Source organism: Homalodisca vitripennis, chromosome 8 (genome assembly GCF_021130785.1).
Source record: "Homalodisca vitripennis isolate AUS2020 chromosome 8, UT_GWSS_2.1, whole genome shotgun sequence".
Taxonomy (NCBI): Eukaryota; Metazoa; Arthropoda; class Insecta; order Hemiptera; family Cicadellidae; genus Homalodisca; species Homalodisca vitripennis.
The window spans coordinates 103,031,133-103,045,623 of record NC_060214.1 but is presented as its reverse complement, the minus strand read 5'-3'; the positions used below and the strand labels follow the sequence as shown (position 1 = coordinate 103,045,623).

At 33.2% G+C, this 14,491-nt stretch overlaps 1 protein-coding gene across 1 annotated transcript; it reads right to left on the bottom strand.

Moving 5' to 3' along the window:
• Positions 1-4,825: 4,825 nt before the first annotated feature.
• On the bottom strand, positions 4,826-14,234 carry LOC124367818. The gene is made up of 4 exons (XM_046824946.1): positions 14,103-14,234; positions 10,700-10,782; positions 8,184-8,295; positions 4,826-5,066 (listed from the first exon to the last, which is right to left on the bottom strand). Exons 1-4 carry the CDS (start codon positions 14,152-14,154, stop codon positions 4,837-4,839), a joined length of 477 nt encoding a protein of 158 aa, XP_046680902.1. The 5' UTR covers positions 14,155-14,234; the 3' UTR covers positions 4,826-4,836.
• Between the last annotated feature and the right edge of the window lie 257 nt (positions 14,235-14,491).

The window sequence follows — 14,491 nt, the reverse complement described above, 5'->3', positions numbered from 1 at the left end:
GATCCGTACAGAATTTGATTACAGTTTTAATTAGATGTTTACTTAAATTAAATATTCTAGCTTTAATAACTTTAAAATTGTAATTTCTTTGGTTAATTTATTTTGCTTTTTAGAGACAAATTTAATTATTATAAAAAAAAACACTATGATAAATAAGAGAATAGATACTGAAAAAATCATTTAAAACCTTTAAGAAAAAGCACAAAACTTCTTAAATTCCAGCAAATCAGGGGTGTACTCGTAACCTTTCCAGTACCGGAACCCGATGGTAGGGGGGGGGTGGAGTAACATGGGATAATTATTACACCAAGAATCCGGGGATTCTCCAGCAGAAAACGTTTAAAAACATAACCTCTAAACGGTTCTGAAAAGGTAGAATTAGAACTGTTATATTCTACACATGTTAAGATTAAGTTTTAATAAGATGTTATGATCCTATACATGAGTGCTCATATACAAAAACATATACATAGATACATACAACTGCACAGAACCTCAACAAGCATTATATCATTATATGTATGCTTCGGCTTAAGGATTTCTTCATACAGGCCTAAGACAGTTCAACTGTGTGAAAAATTATCATGGCTCCAAAACGCTGTTATTTAAACTTAAGTCTAAAATGGATCAGGAGATTGGAATAGCTTTGAGTGACTATCAATTGTCTTAGGGGTGTTTAGAATGTCTTTGAAAAAAAACACGTGAATATAGTGTCTTGTTTTTCAACAGGAAATTGCGTGCGAAGCCGCAGGTAACTGCTAGTATTAAGTATATTGTCAACGTGCTTTTGCTTCCAAGAGTTGTTGATTCATGTACCGAAGTAATAACTTACCAAACACTTTTAAAATTTGTCCAACAATCCTTTTCTTTTTCATTTCATCAGATTCATGATTTATTACTTTCATTACAGTTCTTTTAGAATGTAATCCAACAGCTACACCGAATAATTTTTACATTCCTAAAGTGGTCGATGCAATGCCTGTTGTTTTAGCAACAAATTAGGCTGTTCTAAAATCGTTATGATTGCCATTACAAACGTCGTGCACCTTTCCTAAACACGTTCTGAATTGTTTCTTTTTTTAGCGTCAGAAGCAATTATTTCGACAGCTGAGTTATTAGCAAAGGCGTTGTCTTTCAAGATATTTTTCTTTAAAGAAGTTACTTACCTGTTTTGCTTGATTCGTTGTAAGATACACAGTAGCTACAACACGTTTTATATGCATTTACGCTCTTGTTTAAAAGCTCCGAGTTGGACAACTGCCTTTCAAATCTTACAACCAACCTTCTCGTTGTAACAATCAATTCAAGAAAACGTACTTTTTTGAGTTCCCGCATTTCTTAGGTCCAAATGGAAGGACAAATATAAATATTCTTACCACTAGCCGTAAAAGTTTTAGATTATTAATTTTAAGATTGAGAGGCATCAACAAGACCAAATCTTTAGTTATCTAAAGATCTTTAGTGAGGTCTAAAGTTAGTAAGCTTTTTTAGTCTATGCAGGTGGCTTACCACAACAACCAGTTTGCTAAGATTTCGGTTGTATATTTTCAATACTTGAAGTGAAGGAATAAATGGTGCTAAACACATTAAATCATTTATTGCTTTGTTTAGGCATAAAACTTGCTAATACTTGAAACCGAGTAAAATATCAAGTTAAGTAGATTTTGTTGTGTACATACACAACAAAATCTACAAGCGATCCTTTACCCTCTGATATACATTTTACCCATAAGCAAATATTTCTTCCACTAAAGTAGTATCGGAAGACAAATTTGTTCCGACACACACACATACATCCTGTATACGCGCGTCACACAGACGTCACGCTTTTGTTGTCAGTGATCCTGACATATACTTGGTTCCTTCAAACGCTGCAATGCAAACCTTTTACATTGCTGTGTTCATGAATTTCTACTTATAGAAATGCAGGCTCAAACGAATTACTACAAAACCTTGTATATGACATATACAAGGTACTTGGCATCAGTGTCACGCTATGCTTGCTTTTTTGGGTGTTCTATTCGTCGGTGTGCGGTCTCGGTGTCCACAACATATGAATACGTCACTGTCACGCTAGGCTTGCTTTTTTGGGTGTTCTATTCGTCGGTGTGCGGTCTCGGTGTCCACAACATATGAATACGTCACTGTCACGTGTTGCTAGCTTGAGGTTTTGACTCTTTGTCTGCCTTTCCAACCTGTTCTTACAAGTTACACGATATTTGACTCGGAAAATACATTTAACTTTAAATCCGTGAGGAAAAAAGTTCAAAGTTGAAAAGATTAAAGTTTAAAAATGGTTTTAACTCCTATGTACTTTTTTTCTATTTTTGGAATTGAAGCCAGCAAAATAGTTTTTTTTTAATCCAGGTATTTAGGAAATTCACGAACATAAGGACTTTATTTTGTTCAATTTATTTTACACACTTCTCTGTTCGAATATCCTTAAAATTTCAACTAAGAAATTAACTCGTGTAACTACGAAAACTGAACCAAAGTGTTAAATGTTCTTTAATAATATCCGTATATGCGTGAATTATTTAAGTGTATATTTTGTAAATGTACTGAAACATTATATAAATGCGGATACTTTTATCCATGTCCAACCTTTCAACGTTTAGATACTTATAAGATATTTCTCTAATTCATATCACCATCTTTCCCTTAGCGAAACCATCCTTTCTCACTGTTTGCAGAGCTTATCACTGGTAAGCGCTTTCACATCTTGCCCTTCCTAGAACTCTGCGTAGCAACCTAATCTGATCATGCACTTCCCACGGTCATTAAATATCTTCGATTCTGAAACTATATCAAGTTTTGCAGAATCCTTATTCCCATGTACACGATCCTTACAAAACATTACAGAATTATTATAATCGTTTCATCTTCTTTAGCTATATCCAGACATATACAATTCTTACCGACCAATCACGTTGATTAATTATATAAACCACCAATGAGAATATGTTAATTATGGTAGCATAAGCGTGGACACGGAGTCTTCAGGAGGATGCTGGATGATTGGGAACATTTAACCACCGGAAAATCTTCCATCCAACACGAGGCCCAAACAGTGTTATTTCATATCACACCATAAGCGAATTCTTTACATAGTAAATATTTTTAGTTGTTCAAAAGTCAGGTCGCCTAAATTATAAAAAAACACAAATCTCTCTGCACCATTAGCCATTATATTAAAATTAAATGCACAATATACACTACAAGAAAATCAATATATTGTGTGTTATATTTAAGAATAGAACAGAACGCCCTATAGTTAATATTCACACAATATATGTCCGAACAATATTCCCAATATGTAAGAACTGTCCACTTTCAATTTAAGTTCGAAGTCGATTTCTCTAGATTTAAAAAAAATAGAAAAGTGGATTGTAAAACTCCTATAGACAAGACAGGATTACTGCACACCACATGTCACACAAGTTTTATAAGATTGCATGCACAGCGCTGAGCCAAATCCTATACAGTGAAATAAATAGACCATCATCTCAATATTACTATATATAGAAATACAAAAAGTACTTGTTCCGCCGGGACTCGATCCCGGATCTCTCACTTGCCGGGGGCGCAGCAAGTACTTTTTGTGATTCAATGTTTATTGAAATTAAATTAGGCTATAGGCACTTATACAAATTTAATGAATATATATATAAATAAAAAAATTAAATTTTCTAGCCTCTTGAGTGATAGGCTTCACTAACATTCAGCCAATGGTTAATATTCACTACATTATTTGTATTGGAACAGATAACCTCAGATTTTGATAGACCAATATCATTAATTAGGTTTACTAACTTACTAATAAAACAATATGCACTTCTAACTTCAAATGTGCACAAAACATTTATTTATTTCGTTAATTATTTATTTTATTATTGATTTGTATTTATTATTTATTCATGTATTTTGGATTGCTTTATTTTTTTATATATACAAAATTGAAAAGTATGTACAGAATTACCTGCTAACGGTAATTATAGAATATATAAAATGTCCCATGTTAAAATTTCCATCCTGATTTGAAGCTATAAATCTGAAATTTGTATTTTGGATTGCTTTATTTTTTATATATACAAAATTGAAAAGTATATACAGAATTACCTGCTAACGGTAATTATAGAATATATAAAATGTCCCATGTTAAAATTTCCATCCTGAGTTGAAGCTATAAATCTGAAATTTGTTGTATAAATAGTACTTTAATACATGCATAAGATCGATCAAAAACTATTACCTTGTGTATACCTCTATTGGAGTTACACATTCAATTTTTGAAAAATTGTACATACCTTTAAGTACTGGCGCCATATTATATAACTGACAAAATATATTTTACAAACTTTTTTCCCTACCATTATCGAAGACTTGCATTTATTTAGAATTTCATCTAAATTATAACTAATAATAAAAAATAAAATTCAAAAATAAATTTCAAAAATAAAAAATAAATTAAAAACATAGTTTTAATACAATTTTTTGTTTGTTTTTAATATCAGAGTTTTTAGCCACGAAAACAAAAGTTTGATCAAATTTTCACTTTTGACTCTTGAATATTTATATACTAAATTTCATATTTTTATAATTGACTGACAAGCATGTACAAAGAGCGAAACATAGGATTATATAAGCCCCTGTTCATGGCTGGTCACTTATTATTTTTATATATTTGGGCTAAAATCTGAAAAAGAATACAAAATTAGAAAAAAATGTGGGCAAAGGAAAAATAGAGTTAGTATAATGGTATCCATAAAATGAGAACTGCACAAACAAACAAGTGCGCAAAGGGGAGGGAATTAAAAATGGTCAATTAGAATTTTGTCATCCATTTTTAATTTCACATGCGATATAGTTGAGAGATGACATGAACTGTGCTAACAATTTATAATGGTAGTCCGGTCGCAGCGACACAAGTCGGATTCTCTTGTCAGGGGTTGGCTGTCCAGGAAACCAGGGTGCAAACTTTAGGGGCTTCTGGTTCATCAGCCATCGGGCTCCATCCTCAGGGGTCAAATACCCGGCAGTCCAGAATCCACCATCATGGGCGCATGCTGTGATGAACAAAGTATTGCTGTTATACTTCAAACAAAATGCAATACGCAATACACTATCTGCGTATTTTCAGATTTTTTTTTCTCTTAGGACAAGAAGCTTATAAATTTGCACTTAAGAACCTTAGCGCTGCTTCCAGAGTGACAGAATATTTAGGATGGGTAAGGTTAGTGGGTAGGGGCCGCCTTCTATTGAGATCCATGAGGAAGAATTATGGCACTACTCTCTAAGTCATGTCCCCCCGGAAGAAGGGGAGGCCAGCTCTGAACCAGCCTCTCCAGTCAAAGCAGGCAAGGGGTGGCACATCCTTGTTGAGACTAGCAAGAACCTCTGATACTTAGGGAATGAAACTCACCAACTCCAACAGTCATACCCCCCAGAAGAGTAAAACTATCGAATTACCCTTACACCCCAGAATCTCGACATTTGCGGTTAGTTATACTGCTCCATAAGGTTGCCCAGATGTGACAGATCGGTTTTTGCTGTGCCCAGTATAGGTTCAACTGGAAAGTATAAACCAGCCAGAAGTGATCCATGCTCAGTATTTCTTTAGATTACTTCATTGTAATTGGTATCAACTGATTCTTTATCTTTGCTGGAACCTGGACAACGAGAGATTTGTAATTTCCGAAGAATATTCTTTTAAATACAGGTAAGAGTAAATACAGGCATCTTAAAAGACACAAACATAGGGTCCAAAACATGAGTGAGTAGGCATTCCAATACACATACTATTAAGCCTGATCCGCTAAGTTGGTCAGACAAATTCACTCAAAGTCGCGTCATGATCTGTGTTCAGAAAACACAGATCCTAAGTTCTGTTAACTCTCCTTATTATTCAGACTGTTATTTATTATATGTTACTTGACTTTGTTCTAATTATTTGCTAGTAAAGTTATCAATATTTTCTATATGATTTACCAGGCTACTTTCATAAAAGGATGCTTGTTCTTATCATAGTGCATAGCAATGACCCGTGCACAAAGCATAGAGAGTTGTATTTCAATTAAAAGACCGAAAAGCCAGTCTACCACATCAATATTAAAAAATTGTATCTTTGAAATCAGAATTGTGGTTGTATAAAGGGCATTCTTTCAGAATGTGATCATTTATCTGTATTGACACTCCACAGTTGCATAAATAGATGTAACAAGTTACTGTATTATTATGTGGGAAAAAATATAAGTTCACCATAATATGGTTGCAAAGTTACCATAAAGTCAACTGCGATGTAATGACACTGAAACACTTGTCCAGCTGGACGTTCGGAACTGGGACAGTTGCCATCTTGATCTGGAGCCAGCTTCAATTCAATATCCTACTCGCCTCTTCTATTCCTATGTACTATTCTGCCGTCTCAATCAAAAATGTCATAATGTAATTCTAAATTCAATTGGTTTCACCCAATACAATATTTGTGACTTTTGGACTATTCTTAAGTATTTAACATTAGTTAAGATTAATTCTTAACTAATGCCGCAAGGCTCTGTTCTTGGACCAGTCCTCTTTATCCTCTACACAAACGATTTTCCTCAGTACATGGAGGATTTCAGCAGTACACTGATGTATGCTGATGATACTGTGCTTCTGCTCGGGAAAAGAAATCAAGAAGAGCTAGAGATAGCTGCTTACACGGCTGTTAATATGGCAGTGCAATACTGCCATGGCAATGACCTTGTTGTAAACAAGACAAAAACAAAACAGCTATTCTTTGGAAGACACAAAGACACTGTAGGAGGACTGCCTGAACTGGAGGAAATCAGCACTTCAAAGTATCTTGGAGTGACAATAGATGACTCTCTGACGTGGACACACCACATTGACAACCTCTGTAAAAGGCTTAGCGCAGGACTGTACGTGATCCGCAGGATGAAACATATCAGCGACCTAAGAACAGCTAAAACTGCATACTATGCTCTCTACGAATCACATCTTCGATACGGTATTGCAGTCTGGGGAGGTACCACACTAGGCAACCTGCAACGGGTCCTAATACACCAAAAGAGAGCAATTCGGATCCTTGCAAGCCTACGCACAAGAGAATCATGCAGGCAAGCCTTTCAAGAACTGAAGATTCTCACTGTGGTCAACCTATACATCCTAGAAGCTGTGATCTACGTACACCTGAAATCACCCGATGAAGTGATGACTGGAGCACAGCAACATGACTACAACACTTGGCATGCTGCAAACTACCATCTTCCAGCTCACCGCCTAGCGCCCACGGAGAAGAAGCCAACGTATGTCGGAGCAAAGCTGTGGAACGCCCTCCCACTAGAACTGAAGAGGAGAGACCGGCTGCAGTTTGGACACAAACTAAAACTCTGGCTTTAAGATCATCCATTTTACACGATAAATGAATTTTTAAATTGTACTGTTCTCTAAGAATATGTTCAATAAAGAATTTACAATTTACAATTCTGGCTGGAATTTGATTTTTAAAGAGTCCCAAAAAGAAACATAACTTGTGAGATTAAGGAAGATAAGTATCAATCACATAATCTATCACGAAATTGCAACTAAGTTCTCCAAGTACATTATTATATTATAACAGGCTTATGATATATTATATCATGTTATTATAACAGTGAGCAATCATTTTGTTTCTTTAACAGCATAATATTACAAAAAATCAAACCTATTTACTCCCCCCCCTAACCCTTCTCAGTGATTTTGACAAACAAATGATACATCTATATGATCCAATAGCCACCCTTGATAGAATTAACTGGTGACCAACTACCCAACCTCCATCTTCCCTTTGATAAGATATTTTCACAAGAGAAAAGCTAATCACCAATAATCTTTTAGTTGGATCCTTGTATAATTTGTTAATTTAATTCTTTTGTAATTTGGGGAAAATTTTTCTATTGATATACATACTGAAAAAAACTCATATCCTTATATATGAAGCTATATTTCCTTGGGTCTGGTTACAATATGGCCAAAAAGACTGCATTAAATGCTTGCAAGTCCTTGTGGATTGATCAAACGGAATACTTTATTATTCCTTCCTTTATGGATTATTTTAAATGGTTGAGACCACCTCATAATTGGGAACCTCCCTTAATTTTAACTTTATCTCACTTTAACAAAAACACAATCATATCACTTACAAGTGTCCTGCTTGATCTTCTCCACCAGTTGATCATATTCTTGTTCGTTGTCGAAAGATGCGAGAGTCATGTTCATTTTGTCACAGTATCTGTACGCCTTATGCCAATTCACCTAAAATTAACAACTTTACAGAATATATTATAGTATTGAGAAGTGACAGTAGCTGATATGAGGTAGTTTACCAACACACCACTCATAGGAAAATTTAATTGTGACAATGAATTTATCAGAAAAAGTTATAAATGAATAACCTAGTAGAGGATAGAAATTAAATACTCTTCTAAATTAAATCTAACACCGTACTTTTGATGGGTTACTAGGTTGGGAATTTGCAGTATGAAATATTTGAGTATTCTGTAAATCTCACTTGAGAAAGCTGGAAAATTGTAAAATAATTAAAACAAACTGTAATTAATGTAAAACATAATCTCATACATCAAAATTACGTGTTAAGAAGGGAAAGGTTACTTTATTAATTTCATCATTTATTGGAATTACGGCAAAACTTTTTCAGCATATTCTATTAAAATTATAATAATGAACTCGAAACCCCTGGTAGATTAAATATACAAGTATATATTATAAAAAACCTTGTCCTATTTTAATTAATTTGCTCTACTGTACAGTATTAATGATAAAGTTTTCAATGGAAATATATGATTATTCTTAAAAGGTTTAATTTTGAAGATACATGTAACAGCCTAAACATGAAAATTATATAAAACAATGGAATTCGTTGCTCGAACTCAAACAAGGTTTATTTCTATGACACGGTTTGTCTATATTTTATGATTGAGTCGACATTTTTTTAAATCAATAAAAATTTCTAGAAGTAGTACTAATACTTCACAGATAATGATTTGTAGTCTTTCTTATATTTTAATAAAACAAAAAGATTATAATATATTTAGTCCAAACACTCACTATTTCTTCAAATATTGGATAGCAATCAATAAAAATCAATCATTATCCACCATTTTTCCGTTTATTTGTAAGAAGAATCCTTTCCTATGGGAATACGGCCTGATTGTGTGGGTTTGTGCCTCAGAGCACAACCTCAAAAGAATACTTACCCCTCAGAAAAAAGGCATAAGAGCAATTGCGAACCTCTCTCCAATGGAAAGTTGTAGAGAGTTTTACAAAACTCTCAAAATCTTGACAGTCATGGCTCTGTATGTTCATGTAGTGTTTATGCATAATACCAACAGTTTGTTCCAGACTGTCCTCAGGCATTTATGTTTTGAGGTCTTTAGCCAAGTACTGCCCCGCTCAGGTACTGATGACGGCGCATTATGGCTTGATCTACCCCCATCTCACTTACGGTCTGGTGTTATAGGGAGCCAGCGCAAACAACCATTTCTTCCAAGTATTCAAAATTCTATTCAAAATTCAGAAGCAAGCGATTCGCATAGTCGCAAAAATGAAATTCCGGGAATCGTGCAAAGAAGCCTTCAAAACATTGCAACTGTTGACTCTGCCTTGTCTCTACATTCTTGAGACAAGCTCATTTTCTTTGTCCAAATGTGCATTAACCCGGGGCCGTGACGTACACGAGTATGAGACAAGAGGCAGAGATGCTTACCGAACTGGAAGACACAGGACGGGGATTTACGAACACTTGCCCTCCCAAGCAGGTATTCGGTTCATCAACAAGTTGCCAGATCAGATAAGAAATGCCCCAACGCCTAAGGTGTTAAAAACTCGTTTAAGACGTTTTTTAGTGTCGCAAGCATTTTATAGTGCTGACGAGTTTATGGCATTCGACTGGGTGACCGCACAATTAGCAAACTGACTACCGGCACTGGAAATGGGAATATTGGCTGGATGAATGTGGAGTGGCTGAAGATTTGTATGTTTGAATGTGGTTTAAAGGCAAATGAAAGCTTTAAATTTTAGATATTTAGTCTTGACTATTGCTATACATGTGATAATGTCCTGGCAATAAAAAAATTGATTTGAATTGAATTGATTGACCAACTGGAAGAGTTGACAGCATCCATGCCTATAGCACACGAAAAGCTACTGATTACCAACTTCCTCCTAATTATACTATTATATACACCAAAACATCATCTTATGCAGGGCGGGAAATTCTACAACTTACTGCCAGAGAACCTGAAATGCCTACAAGAAACAATGCTTCAAAGACAACTGTACAACTGGCTTGTAAATTGACTAGTCTACACAATTCAAGAGATTTTCACCCTAGAAATAAAAATTTATTTATTTTATTGTAATCTTGACGCTGTTACATTTTTTAAAGATTTTGTAAATAAAGATTTTCTGATTCCAACTGTTACACTAAATTTATACAAAATCTAATACATCTCTTGTCCTCTACGACTCTCTTTTAAACATATAAACTCAAGAGTTCATAATTTTTACACATTTTTTGGTTAAACGTTTAGCAATTGCAAAATATTATACAGACAGTATTATGAACACAAATTTTCCATAAATTAATGTCTATGAGATCTCCTTCTTTTTAATATTAATGAAATAAATGTTATCTTACCCTTTCATCAATAAAAAGCTTGTAAGTTTTATTCTCTTGTAGCACATTATTGACATTAGGTCTGGAAATAGTTCGGGCTCCACCTGAAAAAGCAATGTTATTGTTAAAGTACGATAATTCTCTTCTTGCTGTGATGGTTTTCATGGATTGATAATTGAGACTGATCAAATTGATAATTTGATTAATTGATAATAATTTATCAATTTGAGGGATTCCTGACAACTGGGATAGCATCCTTTATGTGATGTAATTGATTTGTTACTGATTTATTTTTATTTCACTTACACAGACCTTCATGATAACTTCCCTGAAGATAGAATAACTATACATTTTTGTCACACAACGAACAATTACAGACACTTATTGTAAAATATGTGGAATTTTGTAACCAGGCCTGAATAAAAACAGTTGAAAATAGAAATATAATACTTGGTCTACACATATTTACAGATTTATAGTTTCAAGACTGCGGAATATTGACTGACTGCGTTTCAGTATGTTACCTGTACTAGTATAGGAAAATTTGAGGTTAAAATAGAAATGTATTGTACTTTTAATTAAATTTAAAGAATTTCATAGCAATACAACGTTGATAAGTGCAGTAAGAAAGAGTAAAGGCTGAATTTCCATATACTTTTTACACAATTAAGTAAATTATCAGGTAATGACTAACTACAACGTAAGAGTATAAGACAGCATGTGTTGCGTAACAGAATTCGTTGAATATACATGCAAAATTTCAAATCTATAGATGAGTTAGTTTTTGAAATATTGAGTACATAGACATACAGATGTGCATAATTTTTTCAGCCCCTCTAGTAATACGCTTTGCTAAAGCTCAGCCAACAAACTGAGTTCTCTTTTGGCTGGAATTATTATTTGGCTGAAGTACATAGTCAGTAAGCCAAGTGAAACCTATTTTCGTTTACGATATAAACTCAGATCTGTATATCAACAAAATTGTATACCAGTAATGTAATAAACATAGTAGTTATAGATAATAGGAAAGTATTATGTCATCACATCAGTGTTATTATACAGGGTGTACATAAAGTCCTGCACGGGTATAATATTTTCTGAACGATAACAGATAAATAAACAAGATTTGGTACATCAATACTACACCTAAAAATATACTTTTTGAAGGAACTATCAGTTTTCTGTAATATCATGGGGACGTCCCGCAAGGAGTCAGAAGGAAATCTTAAATAGGAGCATAGGTCAATATGGACATCATTTTAAAGGGCTTATCTAGCAGAGTTTAATGCCGCAAACCGCACTCAAAAAGATTGATCCAGTACAAAATGGCGGCTGTTCAAAGATTTTACTTGGTTACATTTTATTAGTAGCCATAACCCCAGTAAAGCAAAACTGCAACCAAACAAATACTGCAGCTAACTACTACATTATGCTTGTCAGTTGTACAGAAGTGAATTATGACATTAGTTATCTCAAGGGTTACAAATTTGGTCCTAATATATTGATAACGGGGAAACCCTGATAACAGTAACAATTAGAAATCTCAGCGACCTATGACGATCGGAAACACTTCCTGTTTTCATAAAGTGTTGAACAGTTCTCCCTACAGTTGTTCTAGAAATTGGCTGCCTCTCGTGAAAGTAGTCATTAAATAAATGGCATGCTTCCTCGTGTGATCGTCTGTTATTTCCCCAACCAACCATCATAAGAAGTGTTATATGTTCACGTTCGTCAAGCGACATAGTGTAGTTGAAGAACTACAAGCAATACGACAAACTCTTTTGTACTAAAGCGCACTGATAAAATGGATGGACAGCACTACTAAAACAAGAAAACTAGAATAGCCTACTATGAATAGACTGGCTAATAGGAAAGTCCTAACTACGACCCAAAGATAATAGATTTCTAATTGATACTGTTATCAGGTTTTCCCCGTTATCAATATATTAGGACCAAATTTGTAACCCTTGAGATAACTAATGTCATAATTCACTTCTGTACAACTGACAAGCATAATGTAGTAGTTAGCTGCAGTATTTGTTTGGTTGCAGTTTTGCTTTACTGGGGTTATGGCTACTAATAAAATGTAACCAAGTAAAATCTTTGAACAGCCGCCATTTTGTACTGGATCAATCTTTTTGAGTGTGGTTTGCGGCATTAAACTCTGCTAGATAAGCCCTTTAAAATGATGTCCATATTGACCTATGCTCCTATTTAAGATTTCCTTCTGACTCCTTGTGGGACGTCCCCATGATATAACAGAAAACTGATAGTTCCTTCAAAAAGTATATTTTTAGGTGTAGTATTGATGTACCAAATCTTGTTTATTTATCTGTTATCGTTCAGAAAATATTATACCCGTGCAGGACTTTATGTACACCCTGTATAATATAAGTGCATTAATGATGTGCTTTTAAGGTTGGTGGTGGACGTAATAATGCTGCACTTGTCGTATTATTTGATCAGTAGAAATAAATAAAAATTTTTGTTTATCTCATAATTTTAACAGGAAATATAACTAACTTAAAGGTTCAGTTATTTGCGTGTATAACTTTTGTGTGTGTTATAATATTATAAAAAGGATACAATACATTTCATAATAAAAAACAATTTATTACGAATCATAATAGTTGTTATATATTACATTAATTACCATATATATTTATTATTTATTATTATTATTTATATATTATTATGAAATGTCCCCATATAAGGACTCATGGCGCAAGGGTGAGTTGTCTTACGTCTTAATCATAAAAATAACACATAAACCAATAAAAAAAACTAAAAAAATTAACCCTTTCTCTGCCTCAGTTGCATAAAATGGAAATAAATTTGACTTAATATAATAACAATACATATTAAACACAATACATTTTATGGTATACATTTTTATTAAAAATCTTCATGTTATATATTTTAAAATAATAGTATCATATTGTTATTATTATTTAATTATTATATTATATCAATTTTAATTTAATATTTTTATTTATTTATATGTTTTTAGTTATAAGTTTAATAAAGCTTTACTTATCATTTTGGGCAATAATAAATCAAATTTCATTTGTCTTATCATTTAGGTGGAGAGAATAGATAAAGGTGTATCTGTCTTAACATTTTCACTTACTTTTTAAGCTATTTTTTTTTTCTTTTTAAACAAAATTGTTTATCGTTCTTAGAATAAAATATATTTTGTTTATAAACATTTATAAAATGGGTATTTATTATATTTATACAAAGTAAATATATACTTAAGGGTACTTAAGTAATATAGGCTAATAGCTATCAATAATAAAATACTAATAAAAACATTGTAAGTATCATAATAAACTGTTATATAAACTATTATAATAAACTGTTATATAAACTATTATAATAACTGTCAGTCATATAAATATTGTTAATGATTTTTAACATTTACCTTGCAAAATAACTGTTGCAATAAAATAAACAAATACTGTTATACGATACATTCTGAAGGTATGTTCAGTAGCAATTGAGTGTGAAATTAACAGACCATGCTCTTATATTTAGAGGATTTCAGTAACTTTTCAAAGTCAAGAGATAACCTTTCAATTGCACAGTTTTCTGGCAATTCCTTCATTGATAGGTCATAAAGAGATAAACCAGTGACTCACAAATTTTTTCATATCACCCGGATGTTGTATTACTTTGTATTACTCGTAAACATTGTATCAAAACAATTCTAAACATTCGCAGACCATTTATAATGCACTAGATTTCAATCAAAATTACTTGAAAGGCCATTTCCAAACAGGAAAGTTTTGGTTACGTCATTAGTTTATTATT

Coding starts and splice junctions, on each gene's coding strand:
- LOC124367818 (XM_046824946.1), bottom strand. CDS start 14,154: ATGTATCGTATAACAGTATTTGTTTATTTTATTGCAACAGTTATTTTG. Junction 10,783..14,102: donor TGCAACAGTTATTTTGCAAG/GTAAATGTTAAA, acceptor TTGCTTTTTCAG/GTGGAGCCCGAACTATTTCC. Junction 5,067..8,183: donor GAAGATCAAGCAGGACACTT/GTAAGTGATATG, acceptor TGTTCATCACAG/CATGCGCCCATGATGGTGGA.